We start from the raw sequence: 22,380 nt of genomic DNA, 5'->3' as shown, positions 1-22,380 counted from the left end.
TGTGCCAAAGGGTATAAATTTATTGTCCAAGAAATTCCTTGTGTCTTTAAAAAAAAAAAAAAAAAAATCCCAAACAGCTCTCTCTTCCTAAATGTATGTCACTCTGTACCCAGAAGCTTGGATCTTGACATCTTTCTGTGTAGTATGAGTAGCCAACTTTTTAAGTAGATCTGAAGTGTAAAAATTTAAGATTCATACTGGAGCTTCAAATTTATAGCATTTTAATGAAACAATAACATTTTAGGGTTGTACCATACTATATACCGTGATCATGGGCACCCACCACTGACGTGGGATACCGGAGGCCAGGGGTATATAAGATTTTGACAGTAATGATGCAGAGGAGAGGAATCAGGCAGCGAAGTATGGCAATGACCTGTGTGGACTCAGAGGACTCCTAGACATCCAGAGCCTGAGAGACAATAGCACATACTTGTTAAAAACCTGGACTCTGGAGACAAAGACCTGTTGGGAAATCCTGGCTCCCAATAGTCAAGTTACTTACCCAAACCTCAGCCCTGTCATCTACAGAACAAGGGAAGTAACCCACCTCTCGGTTCATTGTGAGGGTGCCGTGAGATAACGCATAAGGTATTTAGAAAAGGCACTGGCACACAGGGACTCAAGAAATGAATTGCTTTTTACAGGAGTCCATCTCTCTATAAGCAGCATAAGTGGACTCATTCTTTACAGAACCCCTATTGTGCAGAGCAGTGAACACTGGTGATCTCTGGTTTCGGGGAGAGAGGTCAATTATTTTTCAGGTTGTCTTATTTCTCAGAAAATGTTGGTCCAAAAAGGCTCTGCAAGTTTTGCGGATAATCTAGCATGGCAGAAATCAAACGTCAACATTCCTGTGACGTGTTCTGTTCTTTGTTTCCCCTTGATTTTTATTCTATCTCATGTGTGTATGTGATGTATGAGGGCAAAGAAGAGATTGGGCAGTCTTCTCTTTACTTCCATTTATTCCTTTTCCGCCTCTGTTCCCTTTATATTCCCTCCTTCCCGTGCCCTTTATTTTGTTTTGAAAGCGTATGACTGTGAATGGGTATAATCTTTGGTCCGTAGATTTGTTCGACTGTTTTCCTGGAATTGTATTTGACCCCGTTAGAAATCACACAATGCGTGGTCTCTGGGGAGCGTTCAGAATGACAGTGCCTGAGGTGAGTCCATCCTGGCGAAGAACACCTAGTCTGACGGGCCCACCCTGAACCCGAGGCCCGCTTTTGCCCACCGCATCCCAGCTCTGTCTCCCCTGCTGTGTATCCTGACATCTTCACTCCATCTTCTTGCTCCAAGATTTGGCAGAATATTGCTGTTCCATGTCAAGCGAAAATACAGGTTTTGGTAAGATTTGGCACCACCTTGTAGTAACCAAGTGGGAATCCTTTTTCTGTTTGTCCAAAGAAGCTCCTCCTTTAAGGAACTTAGGTCTGGATACTAAAAAACTCAGTCCTTTATCCAAAGCCATGAATTTTGAGTAGGAGTGAGTTTCCTTGTTTTGATTGGTATCTACTAGCTGGCACACCCGAAATGGGATCCCAGACCACTTCTTCATTGTCAAGCCTCTACATATTGCACACACAGCCCTTTGTGCTCTTGCTCCCCCCTGCTTTCCTGGTGCCCCCATCCCCGGGTATTTCATACATACCCGTCACGTCATCCCAGCCATACCCAACTGCTTTTAGTGCCTCACATGGCTTCTCCCTCCGTTCCCTTTCCTATTTCAAGACCATCCTAGAGTCTCCTCCTCTTGAGTATTTTCTGACCCCTGCCCTGCCCTCACAGTGCGAGTTACAGCCACTCTCCCGTGCTCCCTTCCACACAGCACTGGTTACAGCTGCCTTGTCCGGCTCCTCCCCTAAAGATAATGGCAAGGACTCTAGGGGTAGAGGGCGGCTCCTGGCACGTAATAGGTGTGTAATGAATGTTTACCTGGTTTGCCTTCCCTGTGTTTCTTTCTCTAAAAATGTGTGTTATGAAATTTCGCCTTATTTCTTAGTCAGCATAATACACATACACACACACATATGCAAGCACAATACTGCTCTTTGTTTTTTTCCAATTTTCAATATATCCTAGAAATCAGTTCATAGATTTTCCTCATTCTTCTTCCTCCTGCTCCTCCTCTTCCTCCTCTTCTTCTTATTGGTAAGTGTTATTGAAGTATAGTATACATTTGAAAGTGTGCATAAATACACCAACAGCTTGATGACTTTTTCCAAAATGAATAGATAGACCTATGTAACCAGTGCCCAGGTCAAGAAATAGAAGATTACCAGAATCCCCTGCCGCACCCCTTCTCCCCCATCCCAAGGATACCTGTTCCTGACTTCTGACATTATAGATAAGTTGTTCCTATTCTAGGGCCTTATGTACATAAAATTATACCATCTCTGTCCTTCGGTGTCTTTGTCCATATGATGGAGACTCATCCATGTGGTTTCATTTAGTTGTAGTTTATTCTGGTTCCTATACAGTATTCCAAGACTCAAATAGGTCACCATTTTTAATCTGTTCTGTAGATGCACTTCTGGGTTCTTTCTAGTTCGGGGCTATTTCGAGTGGTTCTTCATTCTTTTGTGTGGCCTCACAGTGCTCCATGTGAATGGACAGCAGTTTAGTCCACCAGTCCCTTTTGGGTGGACATTCAGTTTTTTTCCCAGTGTTTTCCTCTTACAAATAATGTTGCACAAGATTTTGAATAAACTCGTGTATTATAGTAAGGAAAATAAGAAACCAAACAGCTTTGTGAGGAGTGAGAGTACCAGAGCACATTTTTAGGGAAGAGCTAATCTGTTTGGCAGCTCTGCTCAGTTGGTAAACAGGATTTGCTGAACTTTTTGTAGAAGCAGTTTAGTGGTTAACTCAATGTTTTAGAGTAGAGAGCTAGTAGAAGGGAATGAAATTGGGAACTAGTACAAGGAAAGCTTGAAATCCCATATCCATGCCATTTTGGGCATAGCTGAGTTCAGAAGGCTCAGCAGTTTGTTGTCCTGGCTCAGACATTTATTTATTCAAGTATTTATTGTGTATCTTGTCTTCTAGCCACAAGGGGCATAGATTTTGCCCTCTTGGAGCTCACATTCTAGAAGGAGATAATAATAGACAAGACAAATAAGAGGAAGTGTAGTATGTTAAATAGAAACATAAAGCAGGGAAGGCGGGTAGGGGGTGCGTGCACACCTACATGTGTTTGTTGGAGTTAAGACATAGATTTTGGAAAGTGGTCAGGGAAGGAATGGCTTTCTATTTAGTTCTCTCTCTTTATTTTATTTTATTTTTAAATTTACGTTTATTTTTATTTTTGGCTACGCCTGCGGCACACAGACGTTCCCAGGCCAAGGATCGACACAAGAGCCACGGCAGTGACATTGCTGAGTCCTTAACTGCTAGGCTACCAGGGAACTCTCCTTTAATTCTCTTTTAGCTTACCAAGCCAGCTGTAACAAATATTGAAGATAGACATGTTTAGGATTTAAAAAAAATATATGGACTTAAGTATATAGAATCTTTTCATTGTGTCTTTTCCTCTTGGGCTCATTGTGTCAGTTATTTTGTTCGTACTTCGGAATGTCGGAATTCATTATCTAGTGAGGAATTTTTTATGAGTCATAGTCATTTATTAATGGGTGTGTTCAAGTGAAAATCATGTTACCTGATTTGTAAGACGTCGGAGGCTGACTGGAATTCTAATGGAAAGGGGAGAGTATGTTTTCCTGTTAGGAGACCCAGGCAGTGCTTTGCTCCCGGAAACTCTCCAGTGAAAGCCATGGCCCAAGGCTGCTTACATTGACATCTGGACGGAAATTTCCAGTTATGTAAACCTGAATGGGGCTTATTCTTCTCAGCTGAGTTATGATCGTAAGAGACGCCCCAGTCTAGATATGGGAGCTGGATAATCATTATCATTTCTCACGAAAGTATAAAAAAGTTATTAGTAACCCTGAATTTGTAGTAGATGTTATTTTAGTATTTATCACACTGCATTATACTGTCTTCCTCTTCTTCTTCGGCCACACACACGGCATGTGGAAATTCCCAAGACTGAACCTGCACCACAGCAGTGGCTCAAGCTGCCACAGTGACAACACTGGATCCTTAAACCCACTGTGCCACAGGAGAACTCCTATACTTTCTCCTGTACCTTATTCTCTGTTATGCTCATCCTTGGCCCCCAGTGGCCTAGTACTGTGTGTAAAAAAAATAAAAAGCAGGAGTTCCCTGGTGGCACAGGGGTTAAGGATCTGATGCTGTCACTACTGTGGCTGTGGTTACAGCTGTGACTTGGGTTCAATCCCTGGCCCAGGAACTTATGCGGGAAAGTAGATGGTGCTCAGCAGGTACTTGTTGACACAGTGGAGGATTTGACAGCCACGTGCCAATTTAAAAACATTTTTTTTAGCTGTGACCCAGCCACAGTTGATCAGAACTATATGTATTGGACAGTACCGTTTTTCAAAGTAATGCTCATCAAAATGTTAACACCTAACCTCACCTCTCTTTTTTTGTGCTATTTTTGTGGTTTTTCTCTTTGTTTTGGGGGGGTCTTTGGCCACAACTATAGCATGTGGAAGCTCCTGGGATCAAACCTGCGCCACAGTTGCAGCCTGTGCCACTGCTGCAGCAATGCCAGATCCTTAACCTGCTGTGCCACATGGATACTCCTATTTCTCTCAGTTTTTTTACTTCACTAACCATGTGACCTTGGGTAAATGACTTCCAGAGGACTTGATGTCCTTATCTCAAATAAGGAATCAAGGTGGTATCTACTTACAAAGATGTGAATTTTAAATGAGATCAGTTAGATTGAAAGCAGCATGTGTGTGCATATATACTTCCTAGTTTAGGCCACAAAGAACTGTGGGCTAAATTTAGTTAGGACTTTTAATAGGGATACTTGTAGGTTCCTACAGTTTGATCTATATAACCAACTGCAGGAGCAGAGAACAGGAGAAAGGTAGCTTAGCAGTTAAAAAGATTGAGTATTTTGCCTTTACATGCTTCATGTGAATCAGCAGTTTGTAAACTAATGTTTACCAACAACATTCAGCAGTTATCAATTGATTATCTACCATGGTGATGGAAGTTTTAAATTCTATTAATATCTAAAACAATTTCCCAAAGTGAGTTCTGCAGAGACTCACTTGATGCTGCTAGGTATGTTAGTGGGGGAGGGGGGCTGGTTCGGGAAATGGCAAGTTAGATAATTCAGCATCTCTCTTGTAGGATTTCATTTGTTATTTTTAATTTTATGGCCATGTCCTTGCCATATGGAAGTTCCCTGGTCAGGGACTGAATCCAGGCTGCAGTTGCGGCAGCGTCAGATCCTTTAACCCACTGCACCAGGCTGGGGATCAAACTTGCACCTCTGCAGCAACCTGATTCTTAACCCACTGTGCCACAGCGGGAATTCCTGTTGTAGGATTTCTTTCTGGCCTGGAGTTACTGTGCATTGTGCATCTCCAAGAGTTGATAGCTCTTTGGTAGCAGATGAAACAGTGCTGCTGATAGTTCTGCTTGTGGCTGAGCCCATCCGACTACACCTAGACCACTAGCGTGTGGGTACCAGTCTTTGTCAAGTATAGACTACTGGGCTGGTGTCCAGAGGAGAGCAGCCAGGATGGGGAGGGAAGTCATGCTGATACCAAGCGGGACACACAAAGGAAGTGCAAGGCCAGGTTAGGTGGAGTAGAGCTGCAGGTGGAGGGAGGTTAAAAATGCCTGTCTTCTAATCTCTGAAGTGTGGGAAAGGGATTTGACTCTTTTATCAAAGGGCAGAATGAGAACCAGTGGGTAAAAGTGACTGGAAAACATTTTGGATCCAATCCAAAGTAGAATTTTCTTGTACATACTGACTCAGTGTTCTTAGAGGGTTTAGTTTTGGGGGAGGTATTGTATGAGGAGGTATTGAAAAGTGTTCATTAAAATTCCTTCCAACCCCAAGGCCATGAATTTGCGATTATTTTCTTTTGTTTGGCAAAGTTTACTTACTCAGCCTTTTTATTTTTTCAGACTTGTGCTAATGCCTATGGATAATTAGAAAAAGCATTAATAATACATGGTTTGTGTGAATTTGTTGGTTGAATGACAGAACTAACACATGAGACCATTGTTAGCAAACTGTAGACAAATAGGAACATAAAGCAAATTTTTGATCATCTTTAACAGGAACACAAGAATTGAAGAAGGGAGAATACTGGAGAAGTATGTAGACTGGGGTCAGAAGGATTAAAGAGATTTGCGTGGCAGAAAGGAGAGCAGAGCACTGCAGATCAGCAGATGCCCCGGGATGAAGGCAAGAGATGTAGAAGGCTTTTGAGAAGGAGCAGTGTGGGTAAATCTGTAATTAAGAAAGATCCATCTGGCAGCTTTACATAGGAGATAAAGTTTGAGAGCTTTTTCCTTAAGAGCAATCATTTAAGCCATGTGGTGCTTTGAGAGACAAGTTCCGGCTAGAAGATGGATGAGCAAGTTTGTAAACGTAGCCGTTAGAGCCTAGGTACGCCTGGTTCAGATCCATCCCTCCGTGACCTTGGTGAAGCAAGGTGGAGAAACCGAAGCCTGGAAGTTGACTCTAAATTGGATAGTATTACTTGCCTCTTAGGCTATGAGGATTACATGAGATAAAGAATTGGGTAACGAAGTGCTGAATATTACTCACTGTTATTTATTACGTAGGTATTATGCATACCTCCCCTAGAGCAGGTTCTAGAAATGTGGTCCTCCGACCAGCTACTCTGGTAAGCACCTGTGAGCTTGTCATGGGTCCCACTCACACTTAGTGAATCAGAGTCTCCAGGGGGTATGGGTTTGGGGGGGGGGAGGCTAGAAGCAGACTTCAAAAAGCTCTCTAAGCAGGAGGCAGGGAAAGATTTGGGAACTGCCCTAGAGGAATCCTAGAGTTGGGATTCAAGAACTAAGAAAGGGAGGGAATTTAAAAGGCAGGCTAACTGCAGTGCCTTTGCAGTAGAGAAGATCAAAAGCTCAGAGATGATGCACTTTTGGGGAAAAGGAGGTAGTTTATTTTTTTGCAGTGCCAAACTGACAGCTTTACACACAGTGCTCAATAAATATTTGTTTTTATATGATTGAATACGACTGGTTTAGTTTTATGTCGGAGATGGAAGATTTCAAGGGATATATACTATGTATAATACACATAATATATAGCCTAAGGGATAAAAGAATACTATAGAGCCACATTAGAAATATGATCCTGAATGAAGTTTAAATCTTAGGTTTAACCGATATTTATGGACTGCCTATCTACTGTGACTGGGTGCTGGGCTTTCTACTGTAGATAGAAAATGAGATGCTACTCTTGTTTGCAGAAGCTTCACAGAATTATCCTTTTTTAAGGATTTGCAGTTATTTTTTCCCCTGTAACTTCGTCTAGCAACGGAGTACTGTCCCTGAGCTATTCTCTGCTGATGCCAGAAGTTAAACATGCAGCTGTCTTCCAGTCACCACGAGGCCTAATCTGAGACTGCTCCCTCATTTCTGAAAGCATTCTGAACAGTGACTTCTTCATCATTTTACAGCTCTGGATATACCTTAGTGATGATTTGAAACCTTTGGAAAGATTTTATGCCCCTGTTTAATGTGGGGTTTGCCACATTGAGCGTTGTGCTGCTTAAACTGCTCGTCCCCACCCCCATCTCCAGTACTAGCGCCAAACACAGTAGCTTGCACTGAAGGAAATTGACTTCTAAGCTTCATCCATTTAGTCATTACTTACTGCCCGTTATGTGTAGGACACTGTGATAATAATGGTGAAAACGGTGTCCACAAAGTATCTTGTTGAAGAGCCAGGACCGCCTGAGGCCGAGTGAATTGAGCCTGGGGGAGTGGCCCAGGCTCCCTGTTGCATACCTGCCTGGGGCCTGGCTGGAAGTCAGCCAAGTGTTCCGATGATCCCTAGCACACGGGACTTCAGGAAAACCCAGGGGAAGATCACTCTCCAAAGATGACAGAGATTGGGCAGTTAGTCTGAAAATCATTGATTAAGAATCTGGTTTTTGTTTTGCTTTGTTTTTATTGAGATATAACTTGCATATAACATTATTTTAGTTCCAGATGCACAACTTGATATTTTGTATGTATTGTAAAGGGAATTTTATGTGTATATATATATATATATATATATATATACATATATATATATATATACACACACACACATATATATATTTTGTTTGTTTTGGCCACAGCGTGCAGTGGCTTGATATGGAATCTCAGTTCCCAAACCAGGAAATGAACCTGGGTCTCAGCTGTGAAAGCACCAAGTCCTAACCACTCAACCAGGGAACTCCAGGGAATATGTTTTAACTGACATTTGGGCCAGGCTAGCTGCTCCTTTCCCGTTGCTTTGGACTTTGGGGCTGAGGTGGGTGGGTAGTGAGGACTGCTGACATTCTTTCATTATATTCTTTTTCTCTCCAAATACTGCAAAGTAGCTGGAGCCTCCGTCTGCCTCTTTCAAAAGATAGCAGATCCCAACCTATATCTAAGTATTTCTAGAAAATAGGACAGCAGTGACTTCCTTTCTCTGAGGATAGCCATCAAGTATTAAGAATGTGAACTTAAGGAGAGCAGAGGTATTTTTCAAAATGTTTTAATTGATCCCTAAAGGTCACTCTGATCATGACAGTACAAACACAGGATTGGGTATTTAAAGACCTGGTAGAATGTAATTTTTTTAATTTACGGTTTTTCTAAAACTGCTGAAAATGGACAGAAACTTCCCTAAGTCTGCCTGGTTACCCGAGGAATATTGGTGTCCTGAAAATGTAGAACCCAATATGGAAAATGGAGTAGGCTTTTAGTGCTAAAAGGGGTTTCAAAATGAAAAAAGAAAAAAGAAAAGGTGCCCAAAGTTATGTGGGTTTTGGGGTGTGTTTTGCTTTAATGATTGTTTTTGAATCAACCTCTTTTCCCCTCTGCCTTTGTCTTCTGCAGTGAACACCTACCTCTTCATGATGCAAGCTCAAGGCATTCTGATCCGGGACAACATGAGGACAATCGGCGCTCAGGTTTACGAGCAGGTGGTTCGGAGTGCTTACGCCAAGAGGAACAGCAGCGTGAACGACTCAGGTATATATTTAATAAAGGGGTGGTCTGCTCAGAATGTCCCCTCCAGGAGAGGTAAATTTGGTTTGAATAATTATTGCTGATGAAAACAAAGCGTATTGTGAAAGAGAGACGGTTTGGCTGAGTCGTGGGTTATTACTAAAAGAAGAAGCTCTTGCAAAATGAATCCTTGTTCCTTTTGCTAATGGTCTATTAAGGGTGACTGGATAACTCCATTTTCACTCCTGATATGTTTCAGGGAGTCAGGGGGTGAGGAGTATCTTTCAAGACCCCCCCCCCCCCTTTTTGTGTGTAGTTGCCCTAAGTGGGCAGAGTGAGTATGTATCTTTAGGACATCAGTAAAACAGGAGCACCAAAAGCTGTTTCTGGAAATAATTTGATTTCAGAAAATGTATCCATAGAGCCAACGAGGAAAAGCACTTATTTTTAGGGCTTAACATTGTGCGATCGGCTTGTGGTAGTGGTGTGTCCACGGGGTTTTCAAAGCTCATTGTTAATTCCACACGGGAATAGTCGCCCCAACTCTGTTCTTCCTTTGGACGCTACTTGAACTTGTTCAGCCCAGTAGGACTTGTTTAACCTTGTAGTTTATAAATGCTTTAGTTGCAACTTAACAAATTTCCACTTCGTAATCATCACATAATCTGGGATGATTTCCGCAGACTATAAAAGTGACTTCTAGAGAGTTCCCAACGTGGTGCAGCAGAAAGGAACCCGACTGGTATCCATGAAGACCTGGGTCCGATCCCTGGCCTCGCTCAGTGGGTTAAGATCTGATGTTGCTGTGAGCTGAGGTGTAGGTCACAGACATGGCTCGGATCCCATGTTGCTGTGGCTGTGGTGGTGTAGGCTGGCAGCTGTAGCTCTGATTTGACCCCTACCCTGGGAACTTCCGTATGCTGTGGGTGTGGCCCTAAAAAGCAAAACAACAACAACAAAAAAAGCGACTTCTAGAAGAAAAGTTGAATACATCACCTGGTTTAGCTTCCCTGATCAGGTGTGGTTTTCATCCTATGGCTTAATTCCAGCTTGTGCCTGAGTTTGGTGGCCAGACTGTTTTAGCTTTGGGAAAGCTTTTCAGACTATCACCTAAGCAGCCGTGATGCACCCAGGAGTGAATATTTTTTGCCTTGACCTTTGGAACTTTTACCTGTAGCTTTATTACCTTTTGATCACTAATTATAAAAAGAAGAAAAAAGAACCCCAAATTTAAATGGCTTGCGTAATGTTACATTGTAAGAGCTTGTTCCTGAATTGTGGTGTTGACTTAAACTGTCTTTACAAAGGACTGTACATAGCAAGCTCTTCACCTTTGAGAGAAAGCTATCTTTTTTATGTCTCTCTTTTTTTAACTCTTCCAAAAATCGAACACAGGAAGTATTTCCAGATGGTTAAAATGGGTCTGCCATGAGGCTTCTTCCGTCTCCAGCCAGGGATGGTTTTTATTTAGAAAATAGATCCCGAGATTTCATTTTGCTATGCATTCATGATTTGCTTCTTTAACTGAGGACTAATGTGCTTTCCTTGTGGCTTCTTACTAACTTCACTCAAGCCTAGTATTATAAAATATGTGTATTTTAAAAAATTTCTTTCCAAGACAGTCCCTCTGTTCTTCTCTAGAAAGGTCTAAGGTTGTCCAGAGCTCACTGGAGGATGTGAAGTTGCTTTCTAAACCTTGCAAATGAAATTATTCTGTGGTGCTTGGGATCTTAATAGAAGTATTACCGCTGAAAGGAAAGTTAAATCCTGAGAAGAATTGACCACATCCTAATTTATCAGTCTGCCTTGCTGGTCAGTTTAGCAGCAACCAAGGACTATAGTTAGCAAACTGATAAACCTTGGTACTTCCTTTCTTCTTGTTTGCAAAAAGCAAGCGATCAACTTTTCAGAGCTTTTCAGCCAAGTTGTGGTCTCACAGGACAAGTTGCCTGAGCTTGGCACCCCCCTGCAGAGGAATCCCTGCGGTTCCCGAAGTCAAGGGAGAAGGCCGAGCACATTTTTGTTTCCTAATTCATCATGTGTGGTGTTCGGTTTTGCACATCATCCCGTACACATTGTCTCACTTGACTCAGATACGGCTCCATCGGGCAGGCAGGATTTTGTTAGCTTCCATTTTTCACAAGTACAAGTAATCTTGCGGTTGTTGGAATGGCTTGGTCATGTGACTTTCCCTCAACCCATCCCCAGACTGACTTCTGGTTGTGGAACGAAGCTCGAGAGTCGTCTGGCTGCCGAGCAGGGCTCTTTCCCCTTCTCACTCTGGTTGGGAGCATGTGCGCAGTCATGACCTTTGCCCAGTCCAAGTATTCCTGCCTCTCCAAGGTCGGATGATGCTGCGGCTTCTCTGGGCAATTGGCGAGGGGGTCCATTTCCTCTCCACCTTAGAGGGCACGTAGCAGGTCTCTGTCCCCACACTGCCACTGGTCTTGCAACACATGATCACTCAGATTCCCTGAGGAGTTGTTGTTGTCCCTGGACACTGAGCAGGGAGTGAGTTGCCCCCTTGGAAGGCATATCCAGGGACCTGTTTTTTTATTTTTATTTTTTATTATAGTTGATTTACAATGTTCTGTCAATTTCTGCTGTACGGCAAAGTGACCCAGTTATATATTTATATACATTCTTTTTTTCACATTATCCTCCATCACGTTCCATCCAGGGACCCATTATTATTTGAATTTGCATATGTTTGTCCTCAAATTATCATACACTAAAATAATCCTTCCCAGCATCACTCGGGCTGGAATAATCATCTATTTTGTGTGCCCACTAGCCACACCGGTGGCACGTGGAAGTACCTGAGCCAGGGATCGAACCTATACCACAGCAGTGACCTAAACCACTGCAGTGACAATGCCAGGACCTTAACCTACTGCACCACAAGGAAACATTTTGTGTTTAATGTGTCTATTTTCCTCATAAACTAGAAGTGTTTGCCATTGGGGCCTGTCTTATGAGTGAGAACGCATCTTCACACACTTGGCCCTGCGTATCCACAGTTTCTGAATTTGAGGAAACAATAGGTCAAAAACATTAATTAAAAAAAAATTCCAGAAGTTCCTCTTGTGGCGCAGTGGAAATGAATTCAACTAGGAACCATGAGGTTTTGGGTTCGATCCCTGACCTTACTCAGTGGGTCAAGGATCCGGTGTTGCCGTGAGCTGTGGTGTAGGTCACAGACACGACTCGGATCCTGCGTTGCTGTGGTCTGGCATAGGCCGGCAGCTATAACTCCAATTAGACCCCCAGCCTGGGAACTTCCACATACCGTGGGTGTGGCTCTAAAAAGCAAAAAAAAAAAAAAAAAAAAAAAAAAAATTCCAGTAGTTCCCATCGTGGCTCAGTGGAAAATGAATCTGACTTGCATCCGTGAGGATACAGGTTCTATCCTTGGCCTCACTCAGAGGGTTAAGGATCTGGTGCTTCCATGAGCTGTGGTGTAGGTCGCAGACATGGCTCAGATCTTACACTTTGCTTGCATTATCTCATGGACTCCTCGCAAGCACCCAGTAAGATAACTGCTCTGTACTTGTTTTAGGGATGAAGGGTTAAAGCACGCAGGAGTGGAGTTCCCGTTGTGGTGCAGTGGAAACGAATCCGACTAGGAACCATGGGGTTGCAGGTTCAGTCCCTGGCCTTGCTCAGTGGGTTAAGGAAACAGCGTTGCCGTGAGCTGTAGTGTAGATTGCAGACATGGCTTGGATCTGGCGTGGCTGTGGCTGTGGTGTAGGCCGGCCGCTGTAGCTCCGATTCGACCCCTAGCCTGGGAACCTCCATATGCCACGGGTATGGCCCTAAAAAAAAAAAAAGGACAAAAGACAGAAAGAAAAAAAAAAAACACACAGGAGTTACAGGACCAGATGTATCAGCTGGGATTTGCTGTCCTCTGAATCCCAGCGGTGCCCTCATGGCTTTTGTCCTCTTGGTACCCCCAGTACCTTGTACCCTGCCTAGCACTTAAGAGACGCAAAGTGAATGATTTTTGAGTGTGTGCCTGGATAGATTTAACAAGAAAACCCACTTTAAGTATTGTAACCTAGTTCTGAGATTACCATCATGATTGGCTTCTATGTTATTGGCACATCCTTGGTGAGTAAGTGTTAAAGAGGAAACATCATTTCATTGGAAGTTATCCAGTAAAAGCTTTTTATTCATTTCAAAGCGATTTTTGGCCTTGCACAGAGTATTTCGGCCCTATAGCTGCTGAGATAGCTAGGTGGCCATCCCCTCTGACCCAGCCACTCCCGCCAGGAACACTGTGGGCTTGGAAAGAGTAGCCTGGACCGAACTCGTCCCTGAGTTGTGGGCCCACCTGGGGAAAGTGCCGTGGCACACACTCATCTTCAGAGGCCTTCATGAGGTCACTAAAGCTTAGTGTGTCTTTTAAGTGTGATGGCTTGCTTGATCCTTGACAGCTAAAATGGTTACTGTCTATTAGAGCATACTTTGAGGGATCAGAACTGTAACCTTGAAAATAAGCCTGAAGTAATGACCTAGAGAAGCTTTGTGTCACTAAAAGCCACTGGTTTGTGGAGTTCCTTTTGTGGCTCAGTGGGTTATGAACCCAACTAGTATCCATAAGGTTGTGGGTTCAATCCCTGGCCTCACTTATTGGGTTAAGGATCCGGTGTTGCCGTGAGCTGTGGTGTAGGTTGTAGACACAGCTCAGATCCTGCATTATTGTGGCTGTGACTGTGGTGTGGGCCAGCAGCTGCAGCTCCGATTCTACCCCTAGCCTGGAAACCTCCATATGCTGTGGGTGTGGCCCTAAAAAGACAAAAATAGCGTAAAATAAATAAAAATAAGATAAAATATAATAGTCATGGACCCAGTCCAGCCACTTGGTTGTGTAGCTGAAGTGGCATTTCTCTTTCTTAAATATGAATATGCAGGTGCCCTTCTACCCGGTCACTGTTACCCAGAGGGAGACTTCTTTGCTCTGCATATGTGTGCACAGGCACACAAACCTCCCCACACTGATGGCCCAGTCCCCTTCTGGTCACATACTCAGAAAAATGTTCTGTTGCCGACATCCTTCAAAACAGGTGTTGTCATAGACAAATAAAACAGACAGAGTCACTGCCAGTATACTTTGTAATACAGTCAGTGAGGTAGGTGTTCTTAACCTTTCTCTCTGCTTTTTAGATGCTGGGCTTCATATCTGCTCCCCCAGCAGGTAGTCTTTTTTTTTTTTTTTTTTTTTTACTCTTGCTACTCTTTTTTTAATTTTTTAAATTTTTTTTTATTTTTCAGGGCTGCACTCAAGGCTTATGGAGGTTCCCAGGCCAGGGGTCAAATCAAAGCTACATCTGCCAGCCGCAGCTACAGCGACTCATCTCATCTGTGACCTACCCCACAGCTCACAGCAAACGCCGGATCCCCAACCCACTGAGCGAGGCCGGGGATCAAACCCGCATCCTCATGGATACTAGTCAGATTCGTTTTCACTGAGCCACGACGGGAACTCCCTTAAGCGTGCTATTCTTGAAGAATGCGAATTCTTTGTATTTTACAAACGTTTGTCCTGATGATATCTTTCTAGTATAAATAAATCTCTACCTTTTTTACGCAGAGAGTCAAGTGTTTGGCCTTTTCTCAGTAGGAGGAGAAGGTGGTGATTCCTGCTGGAGTCTGTTGGTCAGCGCTTCTCAGTCCCTGCTCAACTGGATTTGATAACACGAGGGAGAAAGCTGAATTTTGCCATCACCGAATATTGGGGTAGCCAGGTTAACCTGAATGCGCGTTGGACTTCCCCCAACGGCTTTACAAAGACTGATGCCCGCACCCCACCTCTAGAGGTTCTTATTTCGTGAGTCTGGGATATAGCCCAGGCATCAGGATATTTAAAACTTCCCAGTTGATTCGAACGGGCAGCCAGGGCTGCTGAACCACTGGTGTAAAACGAAGGTCAAGCAGGCCCTTTGAATCTGGAGATAGGAGAGGCGTCTGTCGTCTTCCCACATTATAAACGTAAAAGCAGCTGCCTTTCCCTCGCATCTACTTCCCTTGCTAGAAGAACACATCCTGATTTGACATAGATTAGATTTAAAATCAGAAAGTAAAACCATGGCCATAGACATTCAGCAGGCTGGCTTTTTCTCTCAGCAGTTCCCTCATTCAGTAGGGTCGTGCTTGATAAAGAAGACTTAAGAAATTGGTGTGTGGAAGCCTGAGGAGAGCACACAGCATCGTCTGCCCATTCTGGGTGGCCAGAGAGACCTTGGGCCGGTTTTCCCCAGGCCATGAGCAACTAATTTCTTCTGCCTCTTCCACGTTAAAAGGCTCCTGCTGATGATGAGAAAGTATATTTTATTTAAATGTTTATGTAGAGGATTTAAATTTAGGAATGAGGAAATTAGGTTGGGGGGTTCTCCAAGGTGTAGGGCAAAGTTATTGAGGACTTTGACTCAGAAGTTGTGTATTTGAGGTTTTCTTTGTTTCTTTTTTAAAATGACATTATTAATTTAGTAATCAGGAAGAAAAAAGTGGTGTTTTGTTTCATGCTATCTGCTACCAGGGTTATTATATATTATATATATATATATATATCAGTGTTGGAAAGAAGTAGAAAGGAATTTATCTGTGTCTTCAAACAGAGCCTCAAAGTGGGGTTATTATTAAGATTATCAGAAAGTGTCTTGTCTTCTCTCCTACTTGTTTTTTTAGCTTCTTGTTTCCTGTTTAGGTTGTAGTTGTAAGACTTGGTTCTGTCTTTGCCTGGAATTATTATTCTGATTTGGTTGATTTGCTTATGAAAATGCTTATTGTAATACCTCTGGAAATTTTTTTGCCTTGTAGGCAAATGTAATTACTGTAATGCTGTTTCTAACCAGCTTCTTCTACGCGCCTGCACATCACAAATATACGTATTCTAGTACACACGAAAAAACTTATAAATTTTTTCTTAAAGAGAATCATTTTATGGACAAAAAAATATGTGTGTATGCATAATTAAGAAGCAAAATCAGAATCGTCCAGAGTAATGATTAGTATTGGAGGTTCTTGACAACTTTTTGAAGTATTAGTACCTTCAGAAAGGGTTCCACTTAGGATAGGTTTGCATGTGTGAACTGAGGACTTGGGGCTGCCTTCTGTGTACATGTGATTTTACCTTTAGTGTTCATGCCGACTAGGTTTATATCTTTATCTAAATGTGAGCTTATTGGTTTTCAGGAAAGTTACAACTAAAAAGGACAGGAAATGTTCTGTTCTTTCCTCTCCTGTTAAGCGACTTGAAACTCTCAAGTTACTTACTTCTCATTGAGTTTTGTCCTCTGCGTACTTGTCGTGTAGGTAACCATGTGTCTGTATAAGCCATTCGATTCTTGGAAATACTCTCATAGCGCTTTTTTAAAAATACCTGAGGAGTTCCCTGGTGGCCTAGCAGGTCCAGCATTGTTACTGCTGTGGCTTTATTCCTATGGCATGCAGAGGTTCCCAGGCCATTGTGGTTCAATCCCTGGCCCAGGAATATCTGCATGCCATAGGCAGGCCAAAATAAACAAATAAAATGAAAAATAAATTTTAAAAATATCTGATTTAAAGAGTTCCTAATTCCAGGGTACAAAGTGAATTTGAATAGAAAGTTTTAACTTTCATAGCATCAGCATGAATCAAAAAGGACTGGTGGGAGTTCCCTGGTGGCTCGGCAGGTTGGGGATTCAGTGTTGTCACTGCTGTGGCTCTGGTTGCTGCTGTGGCATGGGTTCGATCCCTGGCCCAGGAATATCCACGTGCCGTGGCCATAAATGAATAAATAAATAAACTCTAAAAAATAAAAAATAAAAATGAAAAGCAGTCGCATATCCAGGAATTCCCCTTGTGGCTCATCAGGTAAAGAACCCAGCTGGTATCCATTGAGGATGTGGGTTCTGTCCCTGGTCTTGTTCAGTGGGTTAAAGACCCAGCATTGCCGTGAGCTGTGTGGTTGTAGTCGTAGATGTGGCTTGGATCTGGCGTGGCTGTGGCATAGGCCAGCAGCTTCAGCTCCGATTCAACCTCTACCTAGCCGGGGAACTTCCATGGTGGCCCTAAAAAGACAAAAAAAGAGGCAGTTAGATATCCAGATTCCTTTTCCCATCCTGGCAAAGTACTGGAGACTTGATAACCTCCAGAGATGGTGAAACAGAATATCCCTCAACTGGGGGCACCTGGTTTGGCTTAGGATACCCCCAGGCCTTTTCTCCTCCTCAGTTTTTTTTTAGGAAGCTTGCAGCAAAAGCTGTACTATTCTGGCAGGAGATTAGAATAGACTTCTCTGGGGAACCTGACCAGACTAAGAGGAAAGACCCACTTACTGGGACCAGAAGTTTTCTAACCAAACTTCTGGCCAGAACATCCTCCAATGAAGAACCTCAGTCCAGACCCTTCCAGTTATCTGACTTGTGTGCCCCACTCTTGAATATTAGCAGATGGCCGAGGATCCCTGTGCTAGAGAGCAGAATAAACAAGAAGCTATAAATTGGAAGAAACAGGGTGTGTTGGGAGGAGAAAATTATCACAAAAAGGGCTGAGAACATGAAACAAGATATTGCAAAAAAAAAATGAATATTCAGAAAATTAAAGGGGCTTCTTGAAATAAAAAATACAGCAGGAACGATAACTAAAAGAAGGGCTGGGTAAATTGAGGCAGTCTCTCAGAAGGTAGAGGAAAAAAAAAAAAAAACGAGATTGAAAGTCAGATAGAAAAGGCAAGAAACTTACAGGAACAGAGGTCCAGTATCTAAGTTATGTATTCTGATCTCCAGAAAGAGAACACAAAATTCAAAAGGAAGGACGTCATTACCACAATAATACTTCTCCCCGTCCCCAGATTCTGTAACTGGACATGAATTTCCAGACTTTAAAGGCCCACCAGGGGGTCAACACAGAGGATGAAAACAGAGCCCCAGCAAGGCACAGCAATATGAAATTTCCTGAACAAAGAGAAAGTTCTTTGCATTTCCAGAAAGAAATCACCATCACCTTTTACAAAGATCGGGAATTAGAATGGCTTTGGACTTAATAGGCACAGAGGAATCTAGAAGGCAACGGGCCAGCACCTTTACAATTCAAAAGAAAAATTGTTTCCAACCTGGAATTTTATAAAACCAGCCAACATGTATATCCAGTGAGGAAGAATAAAAATAGTCAGATGCACAGGGTTTCCAAATCACTTCCCATTCCCCTTTCTTAGGAAGCTCCTGGAAGAATGTGCTGTACCAAGTGAGAAAGGGAGAGAAATTGAACGTGGGGAAAAATGAGGTTCAGTACTGTAGGGAGGTGAAGGGACTCTCCAGGACACCGAGGAAGGAAGATCAGAGAATAGCATGTGCACGTCAGACTCCCGGGAAAGCCCGTCCAAATTGGGGTGGGTCTGGAGGCATGGACCTTCCTCAGGAAGATGCAGTTGAGGGACCTGATGTCTGCGTCTTCAGGGAAATGAGGACGCAGCAAAGGGATATTGTCATCCTTCCACGTCAAACTAAGCAAATAGATAAACAGGACAGCCCTTCCAAGGGAGAAAAATTTATTCGGGAAAGGAAGAGGAATCATAACTTTACACATTTCTCAGCTGCGGAGAGTATTGAATCATCGTAATTTAAATACCGAAGATTGATGGTAATAGGAAGGCTGGAGAATGGAAAGGGGGTGTGTGTGGTGCAGCTGGGGAAGAAAGGGATTGAAATCTTCATCCCCCGTAGTGAGAAGCTGACAGACCTAAAACTGAAAGAAACATCACGGAGTTCCTGCCGTGTCACAGTGGGTTAAAGATTCAGCATTTCTGTAGCTGTGGCGTGGATTCAGTCCCTGGCCCAGGAACTTTCATATGTGGTGGGTACAGGCCCCCCCACCCAGCACAAACGAAGATTGGCTGTACAGGCCGATGGAGGTAAATACTACGGTAGTCGGCTGAAAGAAGTGAGGACAATTCCTGTAGAGAAAGACATGGGAGAATCAGTGCTGTTTTTGTTTCTGTTTTTTAATTGCGTTGTAGGGTTATTTGACTGTAAACTGAGTGCCTGTGAAGCTGTAATAAAATTAAGAATAGGGAGTTCCTGACGTGGCGCATCGGAAACAAATCTGACTGGTATCCATGAGGATGCGGCTTTCGATCCCTGGCCTTGCTCAGTGGGTTAAGGATCTGGCATTGCCTTGAGCTGTAGTGTAGGTCGCAGAGGCGGCTCAGATCCCACGTTGCTGTGGCTGAGGCGTAGGCCGGCAGCTACACCTCCAATTCAGTCCCTAGCCTGGGAACTTCCGCAGGTTCAGCCCTAAAAAGCAAAAAAAAAAAAAAAAAAGAAGAAGAAGAAAAAGAAAAATGCTTCTTCGGTAGGCATTGAAGAATTGCAGAAGTGATGACTTGACCCATCTGAGCTGCTTTTTTTCCTTCTCTAGACTATCCTCTTGACTTGAACCACAGCGAAACCTTCCTACAAACCACAACTTTTCTTCCTGAAGACTTCACCTACTTTGCAAACCACACCTGCCCCGAAAGGCTCCCTTCCATGAGTGAGTAGAGCTCTTGCTTATCTTCTCTGTATTTAAAACAGATGTCCTTTCATTTGATTAAAATAAAAAGGAGGGCGTTCTTGGTCTCTCACTGTGTCTACTTACATAGAGATTACAGACACCTCTTGGCCATTGGCAACGGGAACCGTGAAAGTCACCTGTGTCCTGGCTCTTCGTTGGTCTTTCTGCAAGGTTTCCTGGGCTCTTGGCATCATTTTCTACCATTTTTTCACTCTTTGCCGTCTTTTGCAACTTGGGGTCTGTTAAAATGTCCTCGGGAAAGTGTAGGCAAACAAGCCTTGTCTTTTAGTATAAATCTCACACCGACAGTAACTTGTTTGACATGAAAGAAGTTTTCTTTCTTTCTTTTTTTTTTTTTTTTTTTTTTTTTTTTTTTTTGCTTTTTAGGGCCTCACCCAAAGCATATGGAAGTTCCCAGGCTAGGTGTTGACTTGGAGCTGCAGCTGCCAGCCTAAGCCACAGCCACCACAATGCCAGATCCTTAACCCACTGAGGGAGGCCAGGGATCAAACCCACATCCTCATGGATCCTAGTCTAGTTCATTAACCACTGAGCCACAACAGGAACTCCCAGAAAGTAATTTTCTTAACCATGTGCTGGTTTTAAAAATTCTTGGGAGTTCTCTTGTGGAGCAGTGAGTTAAGGATCTGGTGTTGCCACTGCAGTGGCTCTAATTACTGCTGTGGTGCGGGTTTAGTCCCTGGCCCGGGAACTTCCACATGCCGTGAGTGTGGCCAAAAAAAAAAAATTAAAAATTCTTGGATCTTTTCTTTCTCTTCCCTTCCCCTTCCCTCTTCCTTCCCTTCTTGGAATCTCATGTGGAATCTAAAGCAATGGCAAGGTATCATTATACCTTTTCTGTGCTCTGGGGCTTCTTGGACAGTTGTCTTCTTGACCTGACTCAGATGATGAGTGTTCTGAGTTTGGACATGACTAGTCAGGGTCACTGATCAGTCAGTTGGGCGTTGTGTCTCTACCCACCTTGGGAGCACACAGAGAATGCACACAGAGGAAGCTTGACCCCTTTTCTCCTTCCTTCTTGAGAAGTTCAACTGCTGTTGTACTTAGCCTTAATTTCTTTCTACACCCTGGGCAGAAAGCAGAACTCTGAAGTCTTAATGTCTTGATTTGCCGTTTTCCCCAGTAGTCTTGATGAGCTGAAGTGCACTGAGTGGAAAGCAGAGGAAAGGATCCCCAGCCCTTTTGGAAACACAACCTGCTGAAAAAGCACTGAACCGCTGCAGAGATTAAAACCCCGAACGTAGGAACAAGAATCTACTGTTTTCAGGCCTCTTAATTATCATTTTCCTCCCCCTTTCTGTGCAGAGGGCCCAATAGACATAAACATGAGTGAAATTGGAATGGATACCATCCATGAACTCTTCTCTAAAGACCCAGCCATCAAGCTTGGAGGTCACTGGAAGCCATCGGATTGCGTGCCTCGGTGGAAGGTAGGGGTGAGGTCAGACCGCAGGTACTGGGAAGCCTACCTGGGACTTGGTGTCTTTGGAATCCCCAAGGGTTTCACACTGACATTTTGTAATTTGCACCGTCCTTGCTACTTAATGCAAAATTGTTGCATCTGTCGGGAACATATTGGAGGAATGGGTTTCCCTAAGGGCTCTTGTGTAGCCACAGAAAGTCTTTGTTCTGGTGACCCAGCCGGACCCTTATCTTCCTCACAGAGATATTGGCTGAGTGGGGGAGTTGGCAGTGGTAGGTCTCCTATGAGGCAATTGCAGAAGCTGCCCCACAAATTCGGTACTTCATGCCTTATTTGGCAATCCTGCTGTGAGTTTAGTGGAATAAAAAGCCGAGTTGTCCAGCCCGACACTGAGAACTGTTTAGTTTCGCCCTGTGTGACTGTCGTCAGGAGACGTCAGGAGTGTGGCTCGATCAAGCCTGTGACACCAGCCGAAGTCCCTTCTTTTCAGCGAGTCTTTATTGAAGTACTTGGTCTGTGCCAGCCCTGTGAGAAGTTGTGGTGCAGCAATGATCAAAGCATGTCTGGGACAGGTCGGTGTTTCCAGCCCATCACCAGAATGTAAAATCAATTTAATGACCAGCATTTATGTATAAATATACGTCTGTCTGTGGATATGGTATGTATTTGTGTGCTGGGTCACAGTGAGTGTAAATGTGGGTTCTGGTCTCGGATTCATTCACAGCCCCACCGTGTGCATGTTATGGTGCCTGTAAAAGCGAGATTCACTTACTTCCAAGGGTCGACTTGCCAGCACAAGTCTTCATGTAGAGAAGTTAAGGAAAAGGCTGGTCCCCAATTCTGCAGGAGTGCCCTCCTCCCACGGCACTCCGTTGAGGGGACTAACAGGTGTCCTCTTTTGCTGTGACCCACGGCAGGTGGCAATCCTTATCCCCTTCCGGAACCGCCACGAGCACCTCCCGGTCCTGCTCCGACACCTGATTCCCATGCTCCAGCGCCAGCGCCTGCAGTTTGCATTTTATGTGGTGGAGCAAGTGAGTGGTCCTTCCTTCTCTCTTCTTTCTCTTCTGAGACAGCAGTTTAGAGTGCTTCAAGCCAGTCCGTCCTCGGTGTAAAGAGCCAGTAAAACTGAAATCTAATGATTGAGTCACCCAGCGGTAGGAAGGGCGCCAGAGAGCAGTTCTGTGCTCCTGGTTTGAGATGTTGCTCAATACCAGCAGATCTGAGTGCAGGATGGAACTTTGTTTACCCTTGAACAAAGGCCACTTGTGTGCTGGTTTTACTGGAGCTGCTTTGGGTGGTGTCTTTAGGCTCCAGACCCAGGAAATTCC

General features: G+C 43.7%; 1 protein-coding gene across 2 annotated transcripts in view; it reads left to right on the top strand.

The window, feature by feature from the left end:
- The window catches only part of B4GALT5 (beta-1,4-galactosyltransferase 5), a 77,207-nt gene that overhangs the window by 45,267 nt on the left and 9,560 nt on the right, over positions 1–22,380 (top strand). For both annotated transcript variants that reach the window (NM_001444660.1, XM_085002800.1), the window contains exons 2-5: positions 8,962–9,096; positions 19,471–19,584; positions 20,932–21,056; positions 21,967–22,083. In NM_001444660.1, coding sequence (NP_001431589.1) covers positions 8,962–9,096; positions 19,471–19,584; positions 20,932–21,056; positions 21,967–22,083 — 491 coding nt within the window. The remainder of the gene's footprint in view (positions 1–8,961; positions 9,097–19,470; positions 19,585–20,931; positions 21,057–21,966; positions 22,084–22,380) is intronic.

The sequence above is a fragment of the Sus scrofa genome, chromosome 17, assembly GCF_054392235.1.
Source record: "Sus scrofa isolate SSC_HxYL_T2T_F1_AM1 chromosome 17, Sscrofa_HxYL_maternal_Yorkshire_Landrace_v2.0, whole genome shotgun sequence".
Taxonomy (NCBI): Eukaryota; Metazoa; Chordata; class Mammalia; order Artiodactyla; family Suidae; genus Sus; species Sus scrofa.
Note: the sequence above shows the minus strand (reverse complement) of the source record. Positions and strands in the feature narration are given on the sequence as shown.